The sequence below is a fragment of the Atheta coriaria genome, unplaced genomic scaffold (assembly GCF_025399875.1).
Source record: "Atheta coriaria isolate IRGN ID8LTWV9N9 unplaced genomic scaffold, Caltech_Dcor_3.1 hic_scaffold_5_pilon, whole genome shotgun sequence".
In the NCBI taxonomy this organism is placed as follows: Eukaryota; Metazoa; Arthropoda; class Insecta; order Coleoptera; family Staphylinidae; genus Dalotia; species Dalotia coriaria.
The window spans coordinates 2,217,147-2,244,521 of NW_027045447.1; the positions used below are offsets into that span (position 1 = coordinate 2,217,147).

At 33.3% G+C, this 27,375-nt stretch overlaps 5 protein-coding genes across 10 annotated transcripts; 4 read left to right on the top strand and 1 right to left on the bottom strand.

Moving 5' to 3' along the window:
- Positions 1 to 162: 162 nt before the first annotated feature.
- Positions 163 to 2,728, top strand: LOC135792624 (uncharacterized). 2 transcript variants are annotated; one of them, XM_065303288.1, is made up of 5 exons: positions 171 to 630; positions 836 to 970; positions 1,447 to 1,548; positions 1,979 to 2,066; positions 2,328 to 2,469. In XM_065303288.1, exons 1-4 carry the CDS (start codon positions 622 to 624, stop codon positions 2,060 to 2,062), a joined length of 330 nt encoding a protein of 109 aa, XP_065159360.1. In that variant the 5' UTR covers positions 171 to 621; the 3' UTR covers positions 2,063 to 2,066; positions 2,328 to 2,469. The 2 variants fall into 2 exon arrangements, with proteins under 2 accessions (XP_065159359.1, XP_065159360.1); XM_065303287.1 differs by lacking the exon at positions 1,979 to 2,066 and having other exon boundaries at positions 163 to 630; positions 2,328 to 2,728.
- An 830-nt stretch (positions 2,729 to 3,558) lies between these two features.
- On the top strand, positions 3,559 to 7,211 carry LOC135792277 (merozoite surface protein 2-like). Of its 5 annotated transcripts, none has more exons than XM_065302901.1 (8): positions 3,559 to 3,725; positions 4,716 to 4,841; positions 4,909 to 4,951; positions 5,028 to 5,194; positions 5,476 to 5,753; positions 5,812 to 5,874; positions 6,074 to 6,260; positions 6,928 to 7,211. In XM_065302901.1, the coding sequence occupies exons 2-8, from the start codon at positions 4,716 to 4,718 to the stop codon at positions 7,036 to 7,038; spliced, it is 975 nt and encodes a 324-aa protein (XP_065158973.1). In that variant the 5' UTR covers positions 3,559 to 3,725; the 3' UTR covers positions 7,039 to 7,211. The 5 variants fall into 5 exon arrangements, with proteins under 5 accessions (XP_065158973.1, XP_065158974.1, XP_065158975.1 ...); XM_065302902.1 differs by having other exon boundaries at positions 3,560 to 3,725; positions 6,940 to 7,211; XM_065302903.1 differs by having other exon boundaries at positions 3,561 to 3,725; positions 6,110 to 6,260.
- LOC135792278 (uncharacterized) lies at positions 7,063 to 8,761 on the bottom strand. Its single transcript, XM_065302906.1, has 3 exons — positions 8,463 to 8,761; positions 7,880 to 8,053; positions 7,063 to 7,371 (listed from the first exon to the last, which is right to left on the bottom strand). Exons 1-3 carry the CDS (start codon positions 8,544 to 8,546, stop codon positions 7,258 to 7,260), a joined length of 372 nt encoding a protein of 123 aa, XP_065158978.1. The 5' UTR covers positions 8,547 to 8,761; the 3' UTR covers positions 7,063 to 7,257.
- Positions 8,762 to 11,247: 2,486 nt separating this feature from the next.
- LOC135792097 (ATP-binding cassette sub-family G member 4) lies at positions 11,248 to 17,108 on the top strand. The gene is made up of 10 exons (XM_065302715.1): positions 11,248 to 11,659; positions 13,616 to 13,923; positions 14,955 to 15,100; positions 15,158 to 15,396; positions 15,458 to 15,586; positions 15,649 to 15,764; positions 15,830 to 15,998; positions 16,053 to 16,153; positions 16,211 to 16,366; positions 16,437 to 17,108. Exons 1-10 carry the CDS (start codon positions 11,407 to 11,409, stop codon positions 16,782 to 16,784), a joined length of 1,965 nt encoding a protein of 654 aa, XP_065158787.1. The 5' UTR covers positions 11,248 to 11,406; the 3' UTR covers positions 16,785 to 17,108.
- A 1,859-nt stretch (positions 17,109 to 18,967) lies between these two features.
- LOC135792055 (putative mediator of RNA polymerase II transcription subunit 26) lies at positions 18,968 to 23,342 on the top strand. The gene is made up of 2 exons (XM_065302679.1): positions 18,968 to 19,006; positions 21,168 to 23,342. The coding sequence occupies exons 1-2, from the start codon at positions 18,968 to 18,970 to the stop codon at positions 23,166 to 23,168; spliced, it is 2,040 nt and encodes a 679-aa protein (XP_065158751.1). The 3' UTR covers positions 23,169 to 23,342.
- The last annotated feature ends 4,033 nt before the right edge of the window (positions 23,343 to 27,375 follow it).

Below are 27,375 nucleotides of genomic sequence, written 5' to 3' on the forward strand. Positions count from 1 at the left end.
CTAAGTATACTTAACTTAAAAACACCTAAACAGTAAAAAAATAACTAGGTAGATATTATTAACCAATCATTAATTTATACTGCGTCATGATTAACACACAGATTTGCGTCAGCAGCAGCGTCATATTTTACACTAAAAAAATCATCACAAACAACAGAAATATTATATTTTGTGGTGTTTTCGGCTCGAGTGGTGATTATTCACGTGATTATACCTACCGAATATTATGATTATTTGCGTTTTCTTTTATCAGCGGTATCATAAACGCATAAACACGCGAACGTGTGTTGTAGTTTTGTTTGCCGGTGCGATACGGCATGCCGGAGAAAGTGGAGAAAGGTGGTGTTCGGGTTTAAACTCACACCAGGAGTTGTTGATGGTAGGTTTGCTTGGCGTTACTTCACAATATCGCGTTGGCTGCGAACGGTCGCACACGTTTTGTTCAGCGTTGCGTTGCAGCTCACATACTCATATATAATTTGCGCATGTACCGCAAGTTAACTGCACTTTTGCACGACCACGCACACAACCGGAAGACAGACAACGAAGACAACCATTCAGTCTGCACGCGGCGGACGAACTGTTCACCAGAGAATAAAAAAATTGTACGAGTACTGCAATATGTCGAAGGTAAGTTTATTTAATTATAAAAATTAATTGTTTAATTTTTAATCTTAACCTCCAAGTGTTAATTTAGTAATTATTATTATTAAACAATTAAAATATTTGTCACTTCAACAATTGACATTGGATGTTATCACACGCAGACAAATTAATTGAAATTTAAACTGCAATTCTTCCATTGTTTACTAAATTAAATTACAATTAATTTAAGGTTGTTATTTACATTCTGGACAAATTCGTGTGGATTTTGATTGTTGCAATCTTCACCTCGCAAGCACTGCAAATCGCAGGCGTCGTCGAAGGACCCAAAGATTTTTCCCTGCGAGAATTGCATTTTTACAGTCAGGTAAGTTATGCTGTTATTGTTATGTTAACAATACACAATAGCATTTTTCATTGCTAATTCGTGACGATTAGTAAAGTCATATTGTTATGATTGTGTTTTTGCACTGCATGCTCGATTATTCATTGTGGTGCGTGTCCATGATTCACTTACTTTCTTTTGTTGTTTGTTGAAAGATGTACCGGACTTAAAGTTGAGAAAATTTTATCGATTTCACTTTTGTTGGATACGGAATTAAATGCGGGTCTGTATTAAGTGAAATTTGACCAGTGAAAGTATTATTAGATATTAAATTTTGTAAGATTTGAAATTTAATTTTAAAAAGTAAAAGTGCACGTAAAATAAGGAATAAAGAATAGTATTTAACTCAATTATTATATCACAGTTATAAATATCATCTTGAAATTAATTTTTTTTTGTTTTTCTGTGAAAAATTGGAAAAAATGAAAAAAAATTTTTAATGTTTTCATTTTTTTTAGGAAAATAATGATTATGCACCAATTCACCAGGAAGAATTGCATGGCGTACGTGGTAAACGTCAGGCAGGCGACCGATCTCCATTGATCGACAATCTCTTCAATGTAAGTGCATTAACTGCATACGCATATAATTAATTTATTAATTTGTTACGCACGAAATGCAAATTATTGCTAATTACCTGCACTACCTAGTTGAATTTCCATATAATTATAAAGCGTAGGTTCGTTTTATTTTTCAATTTTACAACTTTTCAATTAAACACGAGTGAAAACTCTACTTCGCTAATTAATTTATTATTTATTATGTAAAACGTACGCGAAATTAATAATTTACGTATTAATATCAAGGAAGTACTTTTACTTTACCCGAGTTATATAAGTATCTATGATCTAAAACGTAATATGATATAAGTTTGTATCGAATGGAACATGTTGTTTGTTGCGCATGCGCGCGCGTATTAACTTTCTATTCTGCTGATTTATGTGATTTTTGTTGTTGTGATTTTGATTGATTGAAATTATGGTTTTCTAGGAGGATGAGAACGAAAGCGCGTTCAGAACGCGCATCAAAGCAATGCACGATGCGCATCGGTATGTGATCACGGCGAAAATTTGAAGCAGTAAGTTGATCAAAATTACTATGTTGTCATTTTATCTCATTTCTCATTTTTATTCACTGCGTCCAACTTTCGCTTGCTGGATATTTCTCATTTCATGTCATACCGATTAACATATTCATAACTATCTAAGTTTATATCATAGTGTTGAGTCACGATGAAAGTGTAACTTTTGCTCCGCCCATTGCGATTACTGCGCATGCGCAAGTTACTTTACTGTTGAATCATTAATGTTTATTAATTTGTATTATTTTTATATTTTAGGTACCGATTTCGACATTAAACGCAGTCAACGAATTTATCCAAAGCGCGCGTCCGGTGATACAGCGCCTGCGCGAGTCTGCAGCGCGCACGCGTCGCAGTAATGAAGCTAAAAAGAAACTGCAACAACAACAGCAGCAGTACCAGCGTAAAGAAAAATCATTGAAGAAAGTACCCTCGGTGGTTTCTGTGGAAGAAGATGAAGATGTTGAGGAATCAATGTTGCCTTTGCAAGAAGGACCTGAAGTACAATCAGATGGATCCAGCTCAAGAGTTTTATTAAGAGTTTAATTGAATGACATTATTAAAACTTTTTTCAAAATCTTGTATACGTTTGATTTGTGATTGGAAATTGTATATATTGTATAATATGTAACAAAAAATAATGACTGCGCATGCGCAAATTACTTATTTTTTATTTTGTCCCAGTTTAATCCTTTGCGTGTTTTTGCTGTTACTGATGATGATTATCTTGACATTTAATGATTTTTTAACATTTATAATGTACTTAAAGTGCATCACTCGTAATTTTCTATTTTTTGTGAGTACTTATCTTAAGTCACTATACTTTTTTAAATGAAACACAAAAGTTTATCTACTGTACGTATCAATATATTAAATGAACAATTAATATTTATAAAATCATCCCGGAAATTTAAATTTTATTAACAAATTTTATTGTTGCTTTAATGTAAACAAATATAGCAATAAAAAAATTTGTTATTTTAATCTGTGGGCAATTAAATTCGTTGTGCGTATTATTTTCACGCTGATACTGTACAATTAAGTGCCATTAATCGTTGCGATCGTTGTAATGCCACTAGTTGTGCGTGTGTAATTAGTAATTAGGCAATGATGAAATATAACGAGTAAAAAATTGTAGTCAATATCATTTTTGATGAAATCACATTCACTCCACTGACACTAGAGATCAAAATCTCTTTTTAAAGCACCCAGGTGGCAATTAATTAAAGTTGTTTTGCAAAATTCAAATTTTATCCACTTTGAGCTTTATTTCTTGAATTTCTTGGTCTCTGAGTTTATTGTTTGAATAACTTGTTACTTACGTCTGATGGTAATCTCGATGCCATGCGAATCGGATGTCTTTGTGGCGGTCTTTGACGTAAGCGCGACTTCTTCGCGATGCTAATCGGTGTGTTTGTGGTGGCGTGGTGGCACAATGTCAACCTTGAGACTCGAGCATAAACCAGCATAAACTTTGGGTATAATTGCCACATTTGCCACCCGAGCCGTGCACATCGCCATCGCGCATCGTCCGCGCACAGTCGACATCTGAACTTGGACTTTAAAACGTTGTTGATTGGATAATTACGAACAAGAAAAAAGTTTTTAAAGTGTACTTGTTGAAGTTTCTAGTGAATATTTCAAAAAGGAATTATCGTAAGTACTTTAAATCATTATTTACACAAAAATATCTTAAAATAAAACTAAAAACATTATTTAAATAGTTTATTTTGTTGATAACTTTATTGGTAACAAAAATATTAACAAAATGTTTTCACAAGTGAACGCAGAATTTAATTTAGCATTCAATTATTCAAGAATTATTTTTCTAACTTACGGAGTTTTTAAATTATTGCCAAAAAAGTAAAAAATATTGTGAAGCAATTATTTTCTTGGAAACATGAAAAACACAATTTATTTCAAATTTCCAACGAAATCAATTAATACAATCATTAATAGTCTATGGGAAACTTTCCTCCCGACGTATTTTGGATTTTTATAGTTCCAAACAAACTAATTATCAATTCACGAAATTGTTATGACCATGTGCACCTAATTACGAAATACGTAATAAATACTAAAGATATTAATTATGCACTCTAAAAAACGCACTTTAAAGTTGCAACTTAAACTTGTAGATCAAACACATCACACGACCATAAACTGCATTTAGTAATAATTAATTACTCAAATTTCTTAATTAGTTTAGATTGTGCACAAAAACAGTTACAACTTTTTATACACAAAGTCAACTTTGTACCAACGTCATAGAATTATTGTTTATTGCTGAACACATAAACAATTACCTAATGTAATGATCGAGACAATTAAACTACGTTTCTGTACGTGAATAATAGCACCTTTTTATACATTTTAGTCGCTATAATAAGATGTTTAAATTATTTGGAACCTTGATTCCGGCCATTATTGGTGTTTCTTTTGCTGATACCCACCAAAGTAACCTTGCTACATAATTAATTTTATACCGTATATAACCAGATTCTTTGGGATTATTTTCTGCGCGTCTAAAATCGTAAAATTAGTTAAATTATGAAGAAGAAGACTTTTATTTTTAGTTTGCGTCTTTTTTAATCTAAAAATTTATGTGATAGTATTAAATTGTATTTTAATTCTGTTTGATTATAGATGATGGCGAAAATGAATAAATGTATATTAATGGTGTTCTTTTGCGCTTCGATGTCGTTTGCCTTGCCAACGGTGCACTTTGAAAAAACCGTGAGCACAGTAGGAGGCGGAAGCAGTGGTGGATCAGTAAGTTTAAAAAAAATCACAACTTTCGTAAATAACAACTTCATGTTAAAATATTTTTTATTTCTAGGGTGATATAGCTGTGAATTTTGGTGGTTTTGACGCATCTGCAGGTAATTGACTTAAAATACTTTTAAAAATTGTTGTTGTGTTTTTGTTTGTGAAATTTATATTTTTTATGTTTTTTAGGTTCAGCTGGAGCTGGAGCTGGAGCTGGTTCGTCTGCCGCAGCTTTCGCTTCTGCCTCCGCCACAGCAACCGCAGGTAGTCATGCAGGCGCTGGAGCAGGCGCAGGAGCTGCAATAGTAGAGAAAGAAATTACCTATGGCCATAAAACAATCCCTCAAAAAACAGAAGTAAGCAGTCATTCATTTTTCACCACCTTTGCCCTGACAATGGTGCTAGTCTCCTTCTTTTTTCTATTCTGTGTATATTTGTGTGTTATATCCTGCTTGTATTTACCATTTTGTTGCTTCCAATGCGTCCTCTTGCCTCTTAAAACCAAATGTTTATGTTGTAGCTAACAAATACAATTGTAACGTAGATATTTTGTATTTTTAGGCAAATTTTAAGTTTTAAAACTCTTAAAATAATAATATTAATGCTATATTTATTAATTGTATATTTGGTTGCCTAGATTGTTGCCGAAAAAACTTTCACAGAAGCTCCCAAGGTGATCAGCGAGCACACGATACAAGGTCAAGCTCAAGTGCAACGTACGGTCATCGAAAAAACCGTAATTCCGCAATATGTTGAGAAAACCATCCAGGTGCCAAGTTATGTGGAGAAAACTATTCGTGTGCCTACTGTAGTCGAGCATAAGGTTCGTGTTCCTGTTACGCCGAAAGTAGAAGAGAGGACTTACGAAGAAAACGCACATGCTTCTGCTGGAGCTACTGCGCATGCGCACGCAGGGTAAAATCTAAAATTAACTTAAAAATGATAAAAGCTTTTTTTAATAACAATATTTTAGATCTTATGCAAGTGGAAAAGTGCAATTGCAAGAACGTCCCAACACTTACGCCAACAAACAATTGTAAGTTATCAAATCTATAAAAAAAAAAAAAAACACACACGCGCTGAGCAAAACTAATTTTGGCAACCGGTTTAATATGAATATTTAATAATTATATGCTTAATTGGCTTATTTGGAAGGCTTCCACGCACTGAAATTTTGAACGTACCAAATTTTGTTTCTAAATCGATCCGTTTGTTTTGCCTCTATGCACTTCTAGTATACATAAACACGGTCTTTTCGGACTTTTTCATAGCGGAATTCGTACTAACGCAGCCAGTGCATCTTCCGCAAGCGCTTCTTCCGGCGCGTATGCAGGAAGCAGCAACACCAACGCAGGAAATGGCGGCGTACAGGTTCAATATAAATCCGGAGGTGGTGCTGGATTAATTGGAAACATTTTAAATGTGAGTCAATATTTTATAATCAAATAAATGTTGATTTCTGGTTTTGGGTGGAATATTCTATTGACCTAATAATCGCACTATCTGACAGTGCGCTTGCAATATCTAAACAATTTATTCGCAGCACGAGAACGGTATTTTTACTTTTATCAGCACAGAAAAATACAAACACACGGTGTAACTTATTTCTCCACTTTTAAAGCACCTGTTTTTCCACGATTTTGAGACACAAAAAGTGAACGTAGACGGCCAAAATCATGACTAAACTACTTTAGTCACGTGCTTTAGTCACGGGGTGGAGCTTACGCCCGCACATTTGTCTGCGGCGCAGCACAGGACCATATGAAATGTCGTGCGCTGTCAGTCCAACAAGTCAAAATATGCGCTTCTCCACGTGGAAATAGAGTGAAATTTGAAATAATAGCGTAAACATCACGTGACTAAACGTTATTAAACAAATACTACACAAATACTGACTTACTCGTAATACTTAATTGTTATTCTAGGCATCACCATTTCTACTTTATTCTTTTCTTCTTTAAACCAATACAATATTTACTTTTGTGTTTTATAAGCTATTGCTTGATTCTTTTTCTTTCTAGTGTAACATTTTAGTGTTTTAATAGTATTCCAGTTAACCAATTTAATCTTTATTGTTTGATTCACACAGCTTGCATTTCAGATTCCAGTCGCTACTCTAGGAGCCGTTGGTAATCTGTTCAATTCCTTTGGCACTGCTGGCGGATCAGTATCCATCAACAAAAATTACAGATCATACTAAAAATTACTATAAACACAAAATAAGTACATCCAACTACATATTTTATTGTAAACAATTTAAATTCGTGTAAAAATTAATTAATGTATGTGTATTGCCTAATTGGTTATTGTTATCATCTAATTCGACAAGTTATTTATTATTTTTAATAAATCATCAACGTTTCTTAAAGAAAACTCTATATTATTAATTAAGCTACAAATAATGCTGTGAATTTACTTCTTATGCGGTACTGGTAGCGCCATCTTGCGGTGTCGAATGCTCTTTCGGATGTAAAATTTGTTTAAACGGATTTGTCAGCAGTTTTGCAACGGATTGCAACACACCGATCGGAATCTAAAACATAACAACATAAATATTCAGATTTCAGATCAAGCAATCATGTTATATGATCAATTAAGCATTAATCATATGTTGGTGCAATTATCAAAGTTGTTAGTTGATTCATTTGAGTACTTTGCGGTCACTTTATTCCTATGTGCCTGCATCACGTGACTTGAATTGATTTCAACTTTCCATTTCAAATTCGTATTCTGTATTCATATAAGTTTTCATTTAATCCGTTAATACATATTTAATCTTTAGTATTCAACATGAATTGTTTAACCTTGTGTTTGTATAGAGATATTGTGCATTCGTAACGCAATAAAATTAATAATTGCGTGCTTCTAGAGAATCTAGATGCGCAGATTACAAGTGCATAATTAGCTCAGCCTGTATAATAACGATTAAGATTAAATTTGCTTCTAATTATTTATTAACAACAGTGTAGGTCGTTGTTAGAAAGTTTGTTTTGTTCAATTTTTGCGTTTTTTGCGGTTTAATTGGCTGATAATTTAATTACCTGGAAAATATCGTCAATCAAACGCACGAACGCTGTTCCGGCCGGCTTCGGATTGAATTCTTTGTGGGGTTCTGTTGTTGTGTCCTCTGGTTGTTTTACTGGTGCTGATACTTCTTGTAGTTTTGCTTTGTTGCTTGCAATCACATCGTTTACGTATGGATTGTTTAGATTTGCCTATAAATAATATAATATGCAATAAAATACTGACAAATACAAAAATATAATGTTTACTTTTAATAATTCATCTTTTAAACCTTATAAAATTAACAATAATTAAATTTTTGGTTTGAAAACTTAATAACTAAAAACTTAAACTTATTTTCTTTAAAATTCAGCAACAACAAATTATTTACTCTAAATACTATTATAGTTATTAAAGTTTTTAGAAAGCCTGACATTTTTTAAATTTTTGTTAGTTTATGACTGTTAAAACGTGCATAAAACAATAACAATTAAGGTAATTTACATAAAAACTAAGTAAATATAAAATATAACTAATTGTTAGTCATTCCCCAAAAACAAAATTATTTTATTACTAATAGAATTTAAATTATAAACATTTAAAAATAAAAGTGATTTATACCTTGTCTAATTGATCATTATTAGCAGGAGCAGCCACCACAAACGCACAAAACGTCGCAATAAACAAAATAATCACTTTATTCATTTTAATTTTCAATAAAATACTGATTAAAATCACTATAAAATATTTCTGATTGCACTTTTGTAATGTATTTGCTTCTTAGCAACTCTATTAAGTATCTTGCTTATTCGTGCGTTCGTATTCCCAAACAGACCAACACGAAATGCGAAAAGCGAACGCAGAGTCAACAAGCGTTACGACTCACAAACAACTCGCGATATTTTGCTAGTTTTCCCTCACTCTCATTACAAGTGCACTTCACCGAAGCATTACATGCGAAATGATGCAAGTCTCAGGTCGAACAAAGCGAAAATGTCCAAGCAACCAACCGCAAGAAGGATTCTTCTAGATTGTGTCATGCAATCATACGCTACTTTAGTCTAAAGTGGAAATAGAGTCATAAAGACCGGTTAATGTTGAATAATAAACTTTAATTATTTGCATTTGTTGCATTATTAGTGTTATTGTTATCGATGATAATAAATGAAGTTTATTTCAATCTGTAATGATGCTTGATGTTGAAGATATTATGCATTTAGTTGTCAATTTGCGTGTTTATGTGATTGCGTAAAAGGAAAGTGGAAAATGTTGCGAAATTCGAGTCAACTTAGAAAGAGTGTTAAAGTAGTGTTGTATTATCGTATATTCTGCATAAACATAAATAAATTGAAAATCAGCATTGGTATTGCCATCTGTTGGCAAGAATTGAACTATCTTACTGCGAATGTAGCAAGGCGAGGTATTGCGAAATTCGAGTCAACTTGGAAAGAGTGTCATAGTAGTGTTGTATTATCTTACGTTCCGCATAAACAAGAAATCAGAATAGGTATCGCCATCTATTGGCGAAAACTGAACTATCTTAATGCAAATGCTTACCAGGCAAGTACGCAAAGGATAAGTTGCGAATGGCAAGTTGGCTGCATACAATAAATCGTTTGTTAAATGAAATTAATATGGATTAACGTGTTTGTTATTAGGCTTCCACTTTGTATTTTATCGTACTCTATTTTAGCACTGATTTTGGCCTTATTGACAATTTTAGCTAAAAACTCTTATTTAATGTATTTAAAGAGAATAGTCATCTTAATGAGCACTTTAGGGTAATTTATTTGGGAATAAAGGGTTGAATATAATCCCTATGGGTCCTTTCAGGTATAATATAAAGTCGAGAAACTTTAAATTAGCCCAGTAGTACAAGAGATATAGTGTGTTTTCTCTTAAAAATCATGAATTTCTTTAAAAAATGCCATTTTGAAGAGCATTTTAAGGCACTTCCGGCGTGTTTAGAGGGTTGAATAAATACCCACGTTCTAAAAGATATCCTAAGCTACAATATTACATTATAAAACTTCAAATTATCTAATTAGTATCGGAAATATACAGTGTAATAAGTGTGTAGTAAGTACATAAGTGTGTGTAATATAACAAAATAACTTTTATTAAACATAAATTAAATAAAATCACATAACTCAGATAAAATTTGATGTGGCCATGCTACGTACAACCGACAATTATAAACAAATAAACTAAACACGCGTTGATGAACCGATAACTTCACTAATCAGCGAAAATAAACCAAGTAAACATGTGCTACGTGTATGATCTTCGTTCCAGTCGCAAATTTCACACATAAATCTTTTACGTCTCAAACAAAGTCAACACTTTTAGTACTCTCAATGGAATTTTTAACACTTTTAAAAATAATAAATTTATTTAGCTAGTCATTTCCTGCAACTGCAAACGTATACATATCTCACGTTTCCCAGACATACAACTGCACTCAGTTGACCTTTATTCTATTAGGTTGAGTAAAATTTCCAAAACTTGCAAGTTTCGTATGGAAATCACACAAATGTGCATGATCAATGGTTATGCACGTAACCCGGTTACTGGTTATGATTTATGATTAATGAGTGATGATCAGCTGCGTTGCTTAATTTTTTTACTTAATCGACAATTATTAATCGCCGATTTGCTACACTTTCAATATTAGAGTAATATTACATCATAAAGTTATATTTATAGTCGAAAAACAACAAAAATCTTGCATGGAAACCGAAAATTCAGTTTCATTTTACTGCAACAGGTTTCAACGTGAAAATTTTAGAATTTAATTAATAAAATGATTGATTTTATATGTGGAGATAAGTTAACAATGCAAACTTGAGTACAATGATTAGAGTTCAATAGCAAACTTATCAAGTATTGCACAATTCTATTATTATCACTAATCTTCACTCAATTATCTTCATGAAAGTAAATATGATCATTCATTATCAATTAATACTAATAATTTAATAAATGTCCCTTTTAAAGTGTAAATTAATTTAAAATATTAGTTTTAAACATTTTTTTACGTAGTGAATAAAGTATAGTATTAATTTAAGTTATATTATGCGTAAAATTGTATTTATTAATTAAATAAAAATATTTAAATGCTTTATTTAAGTTTTTCTAACTCAAAAATGACGTTTTCTTATATTTTTAAAAATTAGTGAATAATGTATGGTATTTGACTTCATTATACCTCATAAAAAATATATTTTATGTGTCCGCTGAAAAAAGCTTGCTTGAAACGCACTAATGAAATTTGTACCATTAGTAATCGCGCACATTGCAACTGAGTCGAATTGTGCGCGCTGAATGGACTTTAAACGGACCCGCAGCACCCGCCCGAGACGCCCATCCATATACCGTTCCTCCGTGTTCATGCACCACACTCGATGGCGGTGCTCCTCCTCGTAATATAAACAACAACGCGCGCCGCCCGGCCGCAGTCCGTCGATTATCATCCGCGCGCGCGAACGCGTCCACAGCATGCAATAAACAATTAAAGCGCAAGTGATCAATACCCAGTTGGATTAAGTTGACTTAAGTGCGCAAGATGGAGGTGGTGATTCAAGAAGCCGTCACGGCTGTGTACGGCAGCGGTGAGATTAAAGAAGTGCAGATGCGCGAGCAATCGCCAGCGCCCGAGGGCGAAGAGCCAAAGAAGAGGAACTCGGATGCGGTGTCGATGATCTCGCAGGTTGAACGCGATGAACCCACCAAGTTCAGCATGCTCCCTAAGGACGATCCGGTTGATATACAATTCGAAAACGTGCGGTTTACTGCTACCAAAGGGATATTTAAAAAAGGTATTAATTAAAAATAATTATAAGTTGTGTTATTATTTTATTTTTATTATTTTGCAATTATAAACTAAAAATAGTGAATTTTTGAAATATTTAGTTATCTTATTTGTTGTTTTGTTAACTTGAATATTTCTCAAGTTGTGCTTTATGCGCATTCGGTTCAATCGGTCAGAAACATGTAAACATCAGCTGATAGCGCAGTATGAATATGATAATTAATTCAACTTAGTCATTTCCTATAAGATTTCCTATAATAAATCTCATTATTTCTTCTCTGTGTTATTAAAATTTCAAACAAAAACAATAAGTCAATTAAAAATTAACATGGCATTCAAATTTTATTACTTTCTTTAAAAGTTTATTTTTTGACCTTGAAAATTTTATTGTACGGGTTTCTTGTATTTTTTATGGTTTTCTTAATTATTGGAGCACAATTATCAGCTGCATTAAATGTGATAAGTATCTCGAGATGACAATAGTCGCTGAACAAAGGATTTCGATAAGATGCGATAAAAATTGACCTTTATTATTTGATGATTGTGGCGTTTGTGACGCGCACATTGTAACACGAGCTTATGCAATTCAAGTAATTCACGCAATCAAACTTTAAACCTAATTTTATCATTAATCATTTGTTTTTGACTTGCTTTTATCTGATTTGTGCTAAATTGCGTAACAAAAATTTCCTATTGTATTGTATTGTGAATTAATTTTAATTATTTCTTAATTTTGCCACGAGCCAATAATTAAAAACTTAAAACTTGAAATTTGGGCATTTTTTTCCGCATGTTTTCTGACAATTTTGGATAAATTTGGATAAAAACTTTGACTAAAAACTCGAAAAAAACATTTTTTACAATTTTTATAAAATAATTAATCCTACATCTTAATTATTCAACTTAAGTAGCCATAACTGCTTAATATAAGTCTTAAAAAGTACTTTTGCTACTAATCACACTTAAGTAATACACTCGTGCGCCAAGTAGCCATCTATCCAGCTACTAACGCAAAGTAAACTTAAAGCAAACACTACAGCGCATTGATTGCGCCATTGTTAAGTAACCCATGAGATAAAAGTTTAAATTAAAGCGAATGTGCGAAACATAACGCTGTATATTACCTACCTACACTACGCAAGCTACCGAATTGACTTAAAGTTGCAGATTTCTAAAAAATAACGCACAAGTTGTTGAAAAAACGTAGTGCCTCAGCGCAATTAATTAACTTGCGTAACTTTTATGCACTCACAACTTTTATAACCGTAAATGAAGTTGGAATTGCGTTTGAATCGAGCACGCGGCACACGAAAACCTGATTGGCTAAATATAGAGTTTTCTTTCAACTTTTTAGACCATTTTAAACATTGTAAGAGTCGTAGAGTGACGAAAAACCGGTTGGAAACTATGAAAATAAGAATTTAAGTTGTTTAGAACGTATTTATGTTTAAGCGTGTTACAAAAACTAGATCAGTTCATAAACAGTTTGATGAAAATACGCAACATAAACAATTTAGAAACAAATAACATATAAAATAAATATAACAAAATTGATTACGCGTAGATTATCTATTGGACATTCAATTAAATTTTATTTCAAACTCGTGCCGCATTCTTTGTTTTTTTTAATGTATTTATGAATATATGATTGCTATATTGTTGCTATCGATATGATTTAACTAGAATTGTAAATTTAGGTCATGACTACTTATTACAGCAGCAAATTAATACTGATTTCATTTATAATTACGTTGATTTTGCACATAAATTAGTATTGACGTTGTATTCCAACCTGCGACAAATGAACTTTGCACATTCTAACAACAGTTCAAATGATATGAGATTAGAACGCTGTGACTCAACATAAATATTGTTCATAATGCACTTTAACCCATTGAATTTTAATTTAATTCAAATCATGTGAATTTTAATAATTCATAATTTGCTGTATGTTTGGTTGCAGAAAGTAAAGAAATTCTCCACTCGATTAATGGCCGGCTTCCACCGGGTCAACTCGTCGCCATTATGGGTCCATCCGGTGCCGGTAAAAGCACACTACTAAACGCATTGAGTGGATATTCAATCACTGGAACAAGAGGAAAGTTCTTGATCAATGGTTCCCCGCGTGATTTAAACGCATTCCGGAAGCTCTCCTGCTACATCACACAGGACGATCGACTACAGGCGCTGCTCACGGTCATGGAGAACATGTTGGTAGCAGCGGATCTTAAACTCGGTGCCGATGTACCACTTACGGAGAAGGAAGACATTGTAAGTTATTATAACTATGTGTTATCTGCAAGATTGTTTATAATGTTACTGGTTTGCCTTGAATTTTATATGGAAACTGCGAAAGATGTTAATTTGAAGGCATCCGATGGGAAACCGGGTGTAAAGCCTTGCGATTTATTATTTATTTATAAATAATTACGAATATTTACATTTTTACAAGGAATTATCAACAAAAACAACCTTATAAAGTCACAAATTATAAAATTTTGTGTTTTTACCGGACTAGATTGGTAAATCGAGTTAAGCCAGTAAAAGAAAATAGTATTTTTATTAAAAAAACCTGTTTTTGTGTATTGCAAGTTTTATACGCAGTTTCCAATAGCAAAAGTTAGGTTATGTCATTGCAGATTATGGAAATATATTTAAATATTTGACATACAAAACTAAACACGGTTTTAACGTTTGATTAAAGCATTTGCATTAACATACAATCCGCGGAAGTTTGTCCGCAATGTTTAACTTAAACGTTGTTGATTCACAATGCAACCAACGTCAAAAAACATAAATTTATTCAAAAAGTGCAAGAATATTCAATGCAAAACCAGTTTAATTAAAGTTTTATTTAAAATTACATATTTATATACACATTAATCTTTGCGTTTAAATATTGTGTCAACATTAATATTCCCAACACGTTGTTATCAATGTCACGAGCAACTTGCACCAAGAAACAATGCAAACGCAGTAGAACAACACACGCTCGATATTTTTTCAATAAAAATATCACTATGTAATCTTTATGACTTGAATATATATACGCGTAATGTTATAAACAATTAATTATTGTGATATGCATCAAGTCAGTGAACTTTTACACTTTTACATCGCGTTTTAAGTTGTTTTTTTTTAACCGTAGTTATTTATTTATGAAGATATCTGTCGTATCTCTGTATATTTATGACTTTTTTATGGTAATGTACTCGTACAAGGTGTGATTCACGATTATTTGCTCAAAACGGACTCGTGGATTATTTATGTAAATATTAATTTATGGTTTTTGTTTGTTAAAGATTCAGGAAATTCTTTGTACGCTTGGTTTGTACAAAGCGCGGCATACACGTGCTGAACGGCTTTCTGGAGGACAAAAAAAGAGGTTATCTATTGCCTTGGAGTTGGTTAATAATCCCTTGGTTATGTTTTTGGATGAACCAACAACGTAAGTTGCTTTTTTTGTTTTAAAACAAGAAAAAATAATATTGGTTGATTTTTTTAGTGGTTTGGACAGTTCTTCATGCAGACAGTGTGTAAAACTTTTAAAAGTCTTAGCTCGTCAAGGCAGAACAATTGTCTGCACCATTCATCAACCTTCCGCGTCACTTTTCGATAATTTCGACCAGGTATACGTCCTCGCCGCAGGTAAATGTGTCTACCAAGGTAGTACCAAAATGATGGTACCCTTTTTTGATGATGTGGGTTTCCCATGCCCAATGTACCACAACCCAGCTGATTATGGTAATTAATTTTTTTTCTAAAACAAATACAAACAAAATTAATGGTAATAAACACTTTTTAGTTATTGAATTGGCTTGTGGTGAACATGGCACGGATAAAATCGACCGCATGGTCAAAGGGACAGAAAACGGTAAAACTCTACAATGGATGAAACACCACGCTAGTTTACCATCAGCAAGAACACTTCGAGGTAAAATCTCAACAAAAAAGAAACATAATCCAATTTAAAAGTCAATGTCTTGTATATTACAGAAAAATTCGGCCCGATTAAAAAATCCGAAGGAAGTGAATCACTGCACGCGACCTCAGCGTCCCATCAGCTCAAGATTCTGCTCGGGCGAGGTTTCCTTAAGGCCAAACGTGATTCAGTAAGATTAAATTACGTTACATTTACGTCACGCGCTAATTAACACGATTCTTTGCTTTGTTTTAGACGTTGACTTACACCAGAATCATGGTAAACATTTTGACTGGTATCATGTTGGGTACCCTCTATTGGCAGGCTGGTATTGATGGATCAAAAGTCTTGGACAATTACAATCTACTCTTTTCTATACTCATGCATCATATGATGTCGACAATGATGTTGATGATTTTGTCTTGTGAGTTTTGCACACTTATTAATCTGTTTTTTATTGTCTATTGTCTTGTTATAGTTCCCAATGAGATGTCGGTGCTAACCAAAGAACATTTTAATAGATGGTATTCGTTGAAGATGTACTATACTTCGGTTACGATAGTAGACGCTCCATTGTCTGTAAGGCAACCTAACATAACCTAAAATTACAGCTGTTATAATGTATGATGATTGTAGGTGTTTTGCTGTGTGGTTTTCTCCGTGATTATCTACACAATGACAGCGCAACCACCAAGTTTAGAAAGATTCGGGATGTTTACTGCTATAAGTGTTTTGGTGGTGTTTGTAGCGCAGAGTTTTGGACTTATGATTGGCGCTGTGTTTGATGTCACTGTAAGTTATATATACATAACCTTTAAATGCTTTAAATCTAAAAAATTAACCTCATTTTTGTATATTTTAGAATGGAACATTTTTGGGTCCGACCCTTTCAGTGCCAATGATGATGTTTGCTGGTTTTGGTGTGGCATTAAAAGACCTTCCATCTTATCTCTTCTGGGGTAGTTATATCTCATACCTACGATATGGTTTAGAAGGTTTTGTTGGTGCAATTTATGGCTTGAATCGGAACACGTTAGAATGTCCAGAAGACAAATACTGCCATTATAAATATCCAACTAAATTCTTAGAAGATATTGACATGAAAGGAGATCAATTTTGGAATGATATTATCTGCTTAGCGATCATTTTGTTCTTCCTGAGAATAATGGCGTTTGTTTTGCTCCGGTGGAAGCTCACAGCACAGCGTTAAATGAAAATATTTAAAGTTATCCATTAATAGTTTAATTTACCATGTGATATATGAAACAAATTAAGTTTAAGACGTAAATTATACAAAAATATTTAATTTAAGTGACATCAGGGTTTAATATATTTGTTTAGAAAGAATGTAAGCCATTTTTATTGTTAGAAAAACTATTTCAAAGGCTGTGCATGATCAATGCATTTATAAATATAAATAAAATATAAATACGATATTTAAATGATTAATAATTTGATTGTTAGTGTTTATTAGCATGATATTTTGTTATTATACGATGTTATTATACATTAAAGTTGAATTTATTTAAAAAAAGTGATTTTCATAATTTTATTTAAAAATATAAAAATTGCGATGTATTATTTCATTGTGTTGCATTTAAAAAATAAAACCATTTCCCATATCACTCAGAATTGATGCATAATTACACGCTGTATGCGAAATTTATGAAAGCAACATGAGAATATGCATTAAAATGCATACAAAAAACCAATTCATCAAATGCAACATCCAACAAAAAAAGCAATAAAATTAACTGCCATTGTATTTTTGCTACAATTCATGACAAGTAAATATAATTAATGAAAGTATTTTTCGCAATAAATCATTTATTTTGTCAAAATTATTAACAACCAAAAAGAAATACTTAATTGTTGTTTGTTCTGTCATTTGAAACAAGTTAACTTATTTGAAATAATGGTTAAAAACAAAAAAAAACCGATTGGAAATGCGCTCGTAAAGATACGTCAGATAGATTATAACAATAGACGCCGAAGAAGATGGTTGTTGAACTGTTTTAATTACTTCGAATAATGAGATTACTATTACTTTTCACTTCGTACATTACTTTTTCTGTGTGTGCTGAGACCGGAGAGTACCATCTCGGGCGATTCTAGGTAACGCAAGTTTAGTCAACCGTAGAAGAAAGAATCTTCTCTTATCTGTTTTATGTAACAATGCGTGTCGCGTGTTTTGCAACATTTGCGCTAATATAATGCAACTAAACATTTTGCAACGTATATCTTTAATAGTAATCGTATGCAAGTGAACGTTAAAACACATTAAATTTAAATTAAATTAACTTTAGTTTAAATTAACTCAAATGTAATACATTTTTGCTTTTTTGAGCAGGAAGAGTTTTAATGGCATAAATACAGAACAAATTGATGCACCAAGTGAAGAACTGCAGGTTAAAGTAAAAGTACTTTTACTGAAATTAAAAATAAGCGCTCATAACGTCCGCGAGAACAATTTAAAGATGCGTAAACCACTTTTTACAATCACATAAACTTAAAATTAATATTAATCAGGTTGTAGGTGTAAAAGATTTTAGAAATCTTTACATTTACATAAATCAATCAAAAGTGTGCGATAAATTTTTTGACGAATTGGAGATTTTTACGAGTGGTGAAGAAAGAAGTGAAATTTACAACTGCGTGATCAATGAATCAGCTGCATGAAGATATTTTCGAAAGGCTGATAACTCATCGCATTACTACATGAATATTTATCACTGTTAAGAAAATTGTTTCCTCATTGTAAACACAATTTTCGTTTGTGTGTTTATTTTTGCTAAATATCGAATTAAACGGTTTTGAATAGCAAACGAAATGAATTCCAATTTGAAGAGAAAAGAATATTTCGTGCTTCAACGGTAGGAAACATCCAATTAAACAATTTCACATTCGTCTCGCTACGTCCAATTAATGACTCCATTAAAAAAGGCATCAATCGCTTAATTTTACACCAATTTACATCCGAATTGACAGCTAACGCTTAAAATGTTTACTAACTACTTTATAAGAATAAAATCGGAATTCAAAGACGCTGCATCTTGATTTCTCTCTATTTGTGGAGATTTAATAATACCTGTAAAGTTGATAAGTTGAAAGATCAAGATCTCAGACTCAAGACATTTAACTAAAGCTTATTCTGTAAGGCGAGGCAATGCAAAGTGAACTACTGTTTGACTTCCTTTAGAGATGCATGGGTTATAAGTGGAAGTGAGATGGTTGTTTGTTGCTTTCTTTCTGTAGGTGAAGCTGGTGCCCGTCGGCGGAGAACCGCCGAAGAGAGAAGAACTTTTGCCCAAGAGTTTTGTGATGGTATAAAACTGTCTCCCCGTTCGTCTGTGGGCTCAGTGCTCATTGTGCCGCGCAGCCAAATTCGTGAAGATGGTGTTGGTTTACTATAGGATGCGACTCACATTATTGGTAAGTCAAATAATTTATTTATTAAGAAAAAAAGTGAAAAAACATTAAGTGCAGAATAACGGTCTATGGCAAATAAAATTAGTTTTTGTGAATAATTTAATATTTATTTACATGTTTGGGTAATAATTAGATGTTTTGGAGATAATTTTATAGAAATTAGTGTTTTTTACAAAAAAACTTATTTTATATTATTGAATAATTAGAAAATAGTTGTTTGTCTGGTTTTGTAACAAATTCTAATGTGATCATGTGTCACCGCACACATAATTCTGTTTATTAGATAACTTGAATGTAACGCATGTTACAATTTCATCGAGCACGAGTTCCGGTCGTTGATTTTTTGCGACATTTGCGCGCGGAGAAGAGATTACTGCGCTACCGCCATTGCATAAGTTACTTTTTCCGTCGAGATTCACGCTTTTGTATTCCTATATACACACCGCTCGTTACTAGACTCACTTACTCATTACCTTAGATTATACAATATACATGTAAGATAATATCTCGCGTGTACGTTGCGTACACAGAAAACTAATCGATGTGCAGACGCGATTAATAAGTGATTCGCGTGATATCGTCATTGGCAATGTGCGATGAAAAAGCACGACAAAGCAAACACAACAACAACATGCGATTGGTAAATCATGCGCGAAGGAGAAAGTGCACATCGCACACGTATGTAGAGTATTAAATAAAAGCAATCGACGTGACGCACTCGCCAGATTCCGGAAGGACGGAATAGCATTTCACGCGAACTGGAAGATCAACAAGACGTTGAATAGAGAAGAGGTACAAGTGTATAGGAAGTTTATTGACTTTTAAGCAATATTTTACGCGAAAACGTTAAAAATATTATTTTCGATTTTTATTTCAAGTGAAAATTTTAAAAGTGAAAAGTTATGCGAAGATGAGCCAGATGTTAATCAGGTTCCGCAAAAATCGCATCTGGCGAATGCGTGCACGTCGGAATTTTCATCGCGTACATATTTTTATTGCGTCTTGTGGTTTTTCTCAGGTTTACTTTCGTCTTTTAGATGCTTACGCATTAACTTAAATGATTAATTACCATATTCACTAAAAAATAAAAACAAGAAATATTTTTAATTCATTTTGTTGTGTGAATTTTTTAAATGTTTAGTTTAACACGTTCCTCGCGTAATTTAATAGCTTAATATAAATTTATAACATTTTTAAAACTGTTATAATATTGCCCAAGAACTCACGAAGATGTGAAATGTGTGTAGGATGAATTACATCATTAAAAGAGGATTGCTAATGTTTATACCCACTTAAATCAAGCATTTATGCAACACATAACATAATTAACAGTACGAGTAAACCTAGAGAGCTAATATTCTTAAATCAGAGATTAACATTTAATTACCCATGAAAATCCGCCCAAACAAGAGTTTAACCACATAATATTATTTATTTGGTAAACTAGAGACGTAGATACCTACCTATATATTATATAAAGTGAAAGGAGAGTTGTGGGTATCAAAATCGTAGATATTAATTATTATCATTAGCCGCCGAATGTGGTCATCAGTTGGAGATGCGTAAGAAAGAAAGTAAAACACGGCGAGCATTAAACAGGCAGACGGCGAGCAAAACCAAATTAAAATCATTTAGAATTGAGCGATAATTCGAGGCGAATAAGTCTGCGTTTTGTATTCGCGCTCGGTATGCGTCGGGTGAAAGTACGACAGATGGCGTGCCAGACCGATATCCGGTTCAGAGACAAGCGTAAACAATCTGAACTGATGGAATTACGATTTTTTGGGTGTTCCACACTCAATAGCCATAATATACAATAAATTTAATTTGATGTGATATTGCTTGATGATATAATTGGTTATGTTTTGTTAGGTTATGTTATAACACATGGAAGTAGATGATTTCAGCAACAAATTGAATAACAAAAACATCCAAATCTAATTTGGGAATTAATTGGAAGTTTAATCTAATTATGTAACATATATTTGCATTGTTCTCGTACTTTTCTGGTGAAAGCCAATTTTGCATATTGCTAAATCTCCGCTCGTAAAACTGCAGTAAATTTAAATTGGTAGATTCTAATTTTGTTAATTACTATACCAACTAACGTAAATGATTTTAATTAGTAACCGATTTCTAACTGTTGACGTTGCTTCTGTTGTAGCTTGTAGTATTGTGTGCAGTCCACGGAAACACCAAAAGATCATCCAAAAAGCTTGAAGAGAAAGAAATTATAACAACGTCAAAAGATGTCTCATCAGATGGTAGTACTACAGGTAGTCCAAGGGCCGGATTGCCAAAAAATGCCATTATAGCCATTGAAGTGGTAGATCCCAGCGAGAATACCACCAAGGAAGGCAAAGGTCGTAAAAGAACTATAGAATCAGCGTTAGGATATGGATACAACGGCGGATATCAAAACTTTTTTGATGTTAAACCAAAACCTCCAAAATATGAGGTGTACAAGTATTCCCAACAAGATATACCAGCTTATAAAGGATCAGTGAAGCATGTACCAGTAGAAACTTACCCTGATACTTACCAGAATTATAATAGTCATGCACATGGATCAAGTGAACATGCTGGACCAACAGGGGCGACTAGTTACAGTCAACATGAATCACATGGTGGGGGTAGTCCAGATGCACCAAACTATGAAATTCAAAAATCTGTTCAATATGACCTTGGAAGTACAGCTCCTGCTTACGAACAACGAGCTCCTAAAAAGGGAGCAAATCTTCAACAGTATTATCAAAATGGAGCAACCTTGTTTTCTTCTTTGGACCACAATGGTCAATTAAGCTCATTGTCCTCTCAAGTTCCCAGTAATCACGGGCCTATGGTTCCTGTGATTATTTTAAGGGTGTATACGAATCAGTTAGGACAAAATGCTTTACATGCCAATATTCCTCAAGGCCATCCGTACGCAAATTTAAACAGTGTGGATTTACAGAGTTTACTTGCGGGTTATGTGCAGAATAATCCACATCAACAAGGTGCGCAGCAGTATTATGATCCTGGTCCACAAACTTCACATTCTCCTCAAGTAGAACAAGAGTATTACCAACCCGCTCCACAAGGCCCAACTCACGCTCATTATAGTAATCAACCCCAAACTCAAAGCCATTCTCACCATCAACATCAACATCAGCATCATGATACGGGTTTGCTCACAAACGAAAACTACCCGGATGATGCACATACAAAGGTGATCTTTAAGAAACCTGCTACTGGTGGAAAAACAAAGAGTAAACATTCAAGACCCCCACAGAAGTTTAAGATTACCATCCCAGAGAATACTTATAGTAAAGTGGAGGTACAGGAGCATACCTATGGAGGTCCACATGATGGTGGTCAATATGTACAACAACATGTTCAGTATGCGCAACCACAAGTTGCTCAGCAATATGAACAACAATACTATTACCAGCAACAGCCTGAACAATATGATCAGTACCAACAACAACCTCAACATCCCTCGGCACACAGCCAACAGGAGTATCAATCAAGTATTCAATCTTTGGTACAATATCAACAGGTACCACAAGAAGTCCAGAAACATGTTCAAGGTGGGGGTGGTAAACATGCACGTCCTGTACAACCTGTGCCATCAGAGTATGTTCAATACGGACCACCTCAACAACAACAACAGCAACAACCACAACAAGAACAACAACCTCAACAACATTACGATGCTAAACAATATGTCCAGATTGCTACGTATCCTAGCAATGTTGACCCTGAACAACATCAAGCCCAACAACAACAACAACAACAGCAACATCAAGGTACACCTATTCCAGAAGAGTATTACCAGCAGTATCTTCAATATGCTCAACAGCAAGCTCAACAACAAGCTCAGACTCCAACGCATGCTCAAGTAGATCCTTCGGGGCAACATGGCTACCAGAATCCTGCAGGTACAGAAGCACAATACGTGCAACGTCCTGAACCAGGTGCAGAAAACCAAGAATTCGCCATTGTGAAGCACTCAAACGATGCGGGGCGTGATTTACACCCCAAACTTTTTAATTATCACGCGCATGGGGCACCTGAACAACAAAGAGGAACCCCAAAGAAGAAACGCGAAAGGAAGCAGCGGAAGAATCGAGTGCCTTTAGTTCTAGCTCCTGATGTAATGGAAACGTTAGAGAAGAAGCAATAGTTATGTAATACAGAGTAAATGATGGAATATTTCGGATAAATTAATGAAGCAATGACTGATTAATGACTTATGGATGATCTGCGAGCATTTTTCTTTCTGTGCGTTGTATAAATAAGTAATCATGTTACTTTTAAGTGATTTATATGTGAAATGAAACGTGTGCAATATGTTGAAGTATTATTTCTTTTTTTATTAGTTGATGATTGATGATTGTGTAAATTGATTACGAGTTTTATATTATAAATTATCTATATGTTACAATAAACGTTATAATAATTTCTGTGTGTTTAGTTCATAGAAAGTAACTAGTATTATATAAAGTGTATGTTTGGTTGCCTACGTTTAATCTTTTCATGAGTGATTTTAAATCACACAGAAAAAAGTTTATAAATTCTTGGTCTAATTTTATAACAAATATGATTATTTTCAGCTTAAAATGCAATTTGAGACATAAAAATGTTTATTTTTTATAATATTCCTTTAAAAAAGCAACAGAAATAACATTTTAACAGTGATTTTGGACATGAAACATTTCTCTTTCCAATTGAAAACCAATCATAAATGTCATGAATGTTATAAAGTCGTGCAGAATTATTATTTGAGTATAATAAGTATTTAATTTTTACAAAACTCAGATATTGATGAAAAGTGACATTCAAGTGCAAGTTCAACAAGTTCAAGTTGAAAACCTTCACAACTTTTAAGTTGGCGCAAGTTGGAAGGCAAAAACCTCTTTGAAATTTGTCTTTTTGCAGGCGCAGCCAACCGTTGCAGAAGAGAAAAACCAGCGAGTAAAGAAGAAACGCACGAAAGAAAATACATTCACTTCGTTTGACTTTACTCTTTTACTCTTTACTTGCGTCCAGTTCGTTTACTTAGTTCTTACGGTACTTATTTATTTACGCTTTTCTATGGTAATAGTAATAGTAATAGTGATCGCGTCTGGCGGATTGTCGAAAAATAAAACGTGTGGTATGCGTGAAAATACCACAAATTGATTTTTAAAAAAATCCACGAAATTAATAACAAATTAATTTCACTTTTATGCGGTTTTACTTTAAATACTCGCGCAAAAAGAAAGTGAAAACATTGTACAAATGAAAATTGCGGAAATCAAGCCGTTTTTGGCTTGCAAATAAATTCGCACAGATTACTCAGACAATACGAACGCTTTTAAATGACTGCAAGTAATACTAGTAGGACTATAAGTAGCAGTAGTCTAATTACTTGCTTTGCGTTTCGTTTCGTTTCAATTACGACTTCTCGGATCTCTGTGGGAGCGTGTTTTGCGTATTCGAAGTCTTCGTGCTTCTCGCCTTTGCATTGTGTCACTTGAGGTGTCACTCACACCGGCAATCAACGCTAATGGCACCGGACACGATGCCATCATGGCGTGCAGTGCACGGCAGCCATTTTGTTAACATGCACGCTGCGAACTCATCTCGTATTCACAATTGTTCAAGTTTGTTTTAACTCGAGTGCAATCGTTTCACTTTCTTCTTTGAAACGTTAAACTTTACATAAAAAGATCTACAAAATTTTAAATATTATTTTGACTTTTTTATTTATTGAGTTATTAGTTTATAATCGAATATGAATCATTCATATTCAATGGTAATTCATAAATGTAAGTTTCTACTTGGTTTTAATTTTCTCTCTACGTGTTGAAAGTGATTTGAAAAGCTCTTTGAAAAGCAAGATATTGAACTTCTGTGCGTTTTATTTGTATTTCATTCATTCAACGTGTGTAATTTTGGCTGTAATTACAGTTAAAAATAATTAAAGTCATGCCTTTGTGCATCCAACAACCAATTTTGATTAATGTATGTCTTGAGTGAAGCACAAGAGAAGAAACACATTTACCAGAAGTACAGTGATTAAGATTAATTTAATTTCGAGCAAAGGTAAACAAATTATACCCGCTACCACATAACCAACTTCAGTATAATCAGAAAAGTCATTGACTTTGTTAATTTAAAAAAGCAACGACTTTTCATAATGCAATTTTGATGTTTCACGTTTCAAGTTGTAAACTATCGAGTGTATATGCGAAAAACTGAAAGTTGAAGCAATACGTCATTTCATTTTATTCTTATTGGTCCACATGTCTATCCATGTAAAGAAATTTTATTATCATGTGCATTTCTGCACGGTGTACACTTGTAATATCAGTGTTGGCTTCTTGCAGAGTAATAATTTAATTTTCTGCCGCATAATTCAGGTGGGTACCTGTAGAAATTTGCTAGAAATTGCAAGTTAACACTCGTCGCTGCAATTTCCAGTTGACTGTGCAGCCATGATCGTGATTTTGATGGCATCGACATCGACATTCTTATGCGTGCAAAACGAGATGAAAGTAAAAGCGTCGTGAGTTAATCACGCGCTCCTCGAAATTAATCATTGCGAAGTCGATTTGTTAATTTTTGCATATCCCGTCGTTCGATTCAACATTCGAACTGGGTGTTTTCCATTTTACAAAAGCTAATTACTTCTAATTGCAGTTTCTATTCATTTGAATATCAAAACGTTTAAAATTTTTGCGTGGTTTTTGAAGAAAGTTAAAAATATTTTCAGTCAAACAACTTTGTTGCTAATGCCAGCGTTATTAAGTAATTATTATTAATTAAGTTTTAGTTTGTCTTCAAAGTTGACAAGAAAATCACCGAAGACAATGTGAAAAATGACTCTGACACGAAAATGACTAAATTTCTTCCTCAACCTGCGCACGTGAGATGTTTACGAGTATCAAGTATTGAAAAGTAATAAATTCTCGCCGCACAGAGATTAAAATATGTTATAAATGATAAGCATGCTGGTCGCTTGCCATCCGGTATAATGCAAAGCATTTACATAAATAGTTATGCATCAAATTGTCAATTTGCGGCGAATAATTCGCGCGTTTTTCAGTTTCGCTCGGTTTTATTGACACGCCGCGCTCGATTTTATCGCTTTGTGCAACGCTGATAATATTAATCACGCCGATGATTTCTAATTTTCCGACCAGATGGGCAAGAGTTGTCTCTGCTTTTCCACCAGCTGCGATTTGGTTGATTTCAATGCTGAAAAATGCAGACTAGATAAATATGCAATTGTATAATCGTCACGTGTTGCTAACAGGCGAGTAACACAATAACCTAGTTGAGGAAAACAAAAAAGAATAAAAATTATACGATTCTGTGACGGTGTGTGCACAGACGCAATTAATTAGACGTTAGGTAGTCGTAAAATACTTCAAATACATGTTTAGTAACTTAAAACAAAGTTTAAGTGTGAAATAAATGAATTTTTAAGTAATTATATAAATTTTAGATTCAAGTAACAAAATTAAGTGCAAAATAAACATAAAATCTCTTTTTAAATTTTTATTTTCAAATTTTTTTGCCCTTTTTTTCTGCTTTTCTAATCTAATCTTTAAATTTTATTTCATAGAAGATATTAATAATTATTTTTCTCCAAAAATAATTTTTCTGCCCCAATTGTACAATACACTCACTAAAATTGTATAAATTATATTATAGGTAAAGTTAATGAAATCATGGATGAACGCATAAGTAAATTTATAGGCGTATATCGTCACAATCGACTTGCGTTGTAGATTTTGAGACTAAATTATGCGCGTTTCGAAAAAATTCAATTAGTTTCCTAAACTTGCTCGCCAAATATAGTTAAATACGTTTTGTTTCGTGCGTTTTTGTTTTCAGCAAGCCCGGCGACTTTCAAAACATGAAATATTTGATGTTTTGCGTCGTTTGCCGGCGTTCTAAGTAGCTGCGCGTTAAGTTGAATATATCGTGTCGATTTTGAGCCGAGAAAACGAGATTTCACCGCGACCAGCGCTGCAAATGATGCAAAAACACTCTATCTGTAGCAAACTTTCGGAGGTTTAGTACATCTGAAAGTAATGAGCATAAAATTTGTTTAAATGCTGAAAAGAAAATCGAAAATCGTAATGTGTAATGCATATTTAATATGTGTGTGCGCAGTGCTCCAATTCATTTGACTTGATTGCCGCTTGATTCGAAACAATCAAAATTGACTTGCATGAAATCGAAACAACGTAACGTACCAATTATATTAGAAATCAAAATAAACGTACATGCACGTTAATGGAATAATTGAAGACTGTGTGATACAAAAGAATTGACTACTTAAAAACGGATTTATTTATTTTTTTAGTTCAAACCTCAAAATCAAAACAAAAGTTTTG

Coding starts and splice junctions, on each gene's coding strand:
- LOC135792624 (XM_065303287.1), top strand. Junction 971..1,446: donor AATTGCATTTTTACAGTCAG/GTAAGTTATGCT, acceptor CATTTTTTTTAG/GAAAATAATGATTATGCACC. Junction 1,549..2,327: donor TGATCGACAATCTCTTCAAT/GTAAGTGCATTA, acceptor TTTATATTTTAG/GTACCGATTTCGACATTAAA.
- LOC135792277 (XM_065302901.1), top strand. CDS start 4,716: ATGATGGCGAAAATGAATAAATGTATATTAATGGTGTTCTTTTGCGCT. Junction 4,842..4,908: donor GCGGAAGCAGTGGTGGATCA/GTAAGTTTAAAA, acceptor TTTTATTTCTAG/GGTGATATAGCTGTGAATTT. Junction 5,195..5,475: donor CAATCCCTCAAAAAACAGAA/GTAAGCAGTCAT, acceptor TTGGTTGCCTAG/ATTGTTGCCGAAAAAACTTT.
- LOC135792278 (XM_065302906.1), bottom strand. CDS start 8,546: ATGAATAAAGTGATTATTTTGTTTATTGCGACGTTTTGTGCGTTTGTG. Junction 8,054..8,462: donor ATAATGATCAATTAGACAAG/GTATAAATCACT, acceptor TATTATTTATAG/GCAAATCTAAACAATCCATA. Junction 7,372..7,879: donor TGATTGACGATATTTTCCAG/GTAATTAAATTA, acceptor GTTATGTTTTAG/ATTCCGATCGGTGTGTTGCA.
- LOC135792097 (XM_065302715.1), top strand. CDS start 11,407: ATGGAGGTGGTGATTCAAGAAGCCGTCACGGCTGTGTACGGCAGCGGT. Junction 13,924..14,954: donor TTACGGAGAAGGAAGACATT/GTAAGTTATTAT, acceptor TGTTTGTTAAAG/ATTCAGGAAATTCTTTGTAC. Junction 15,999..16,052: donor GATGTTGATGATTTTGTCTT/GTGAGTTTTGCA, acceptor GTCTTGTTATAG/TTCCCAATGAGATGTCGGTG.
- LOC135792055 (XM_065302679.1), top strand. CDS start 18,968: ATGGTGTTGGTTTACTATAGGATGCGACTCACATTATTG. Junction 19,007..21,167: donor GGATGCGACTCACATTATTG/GTAAGTCAAATA, acceptor CTTCTGTTGTAG/CTTGTAGTATTGTGTGCAGT.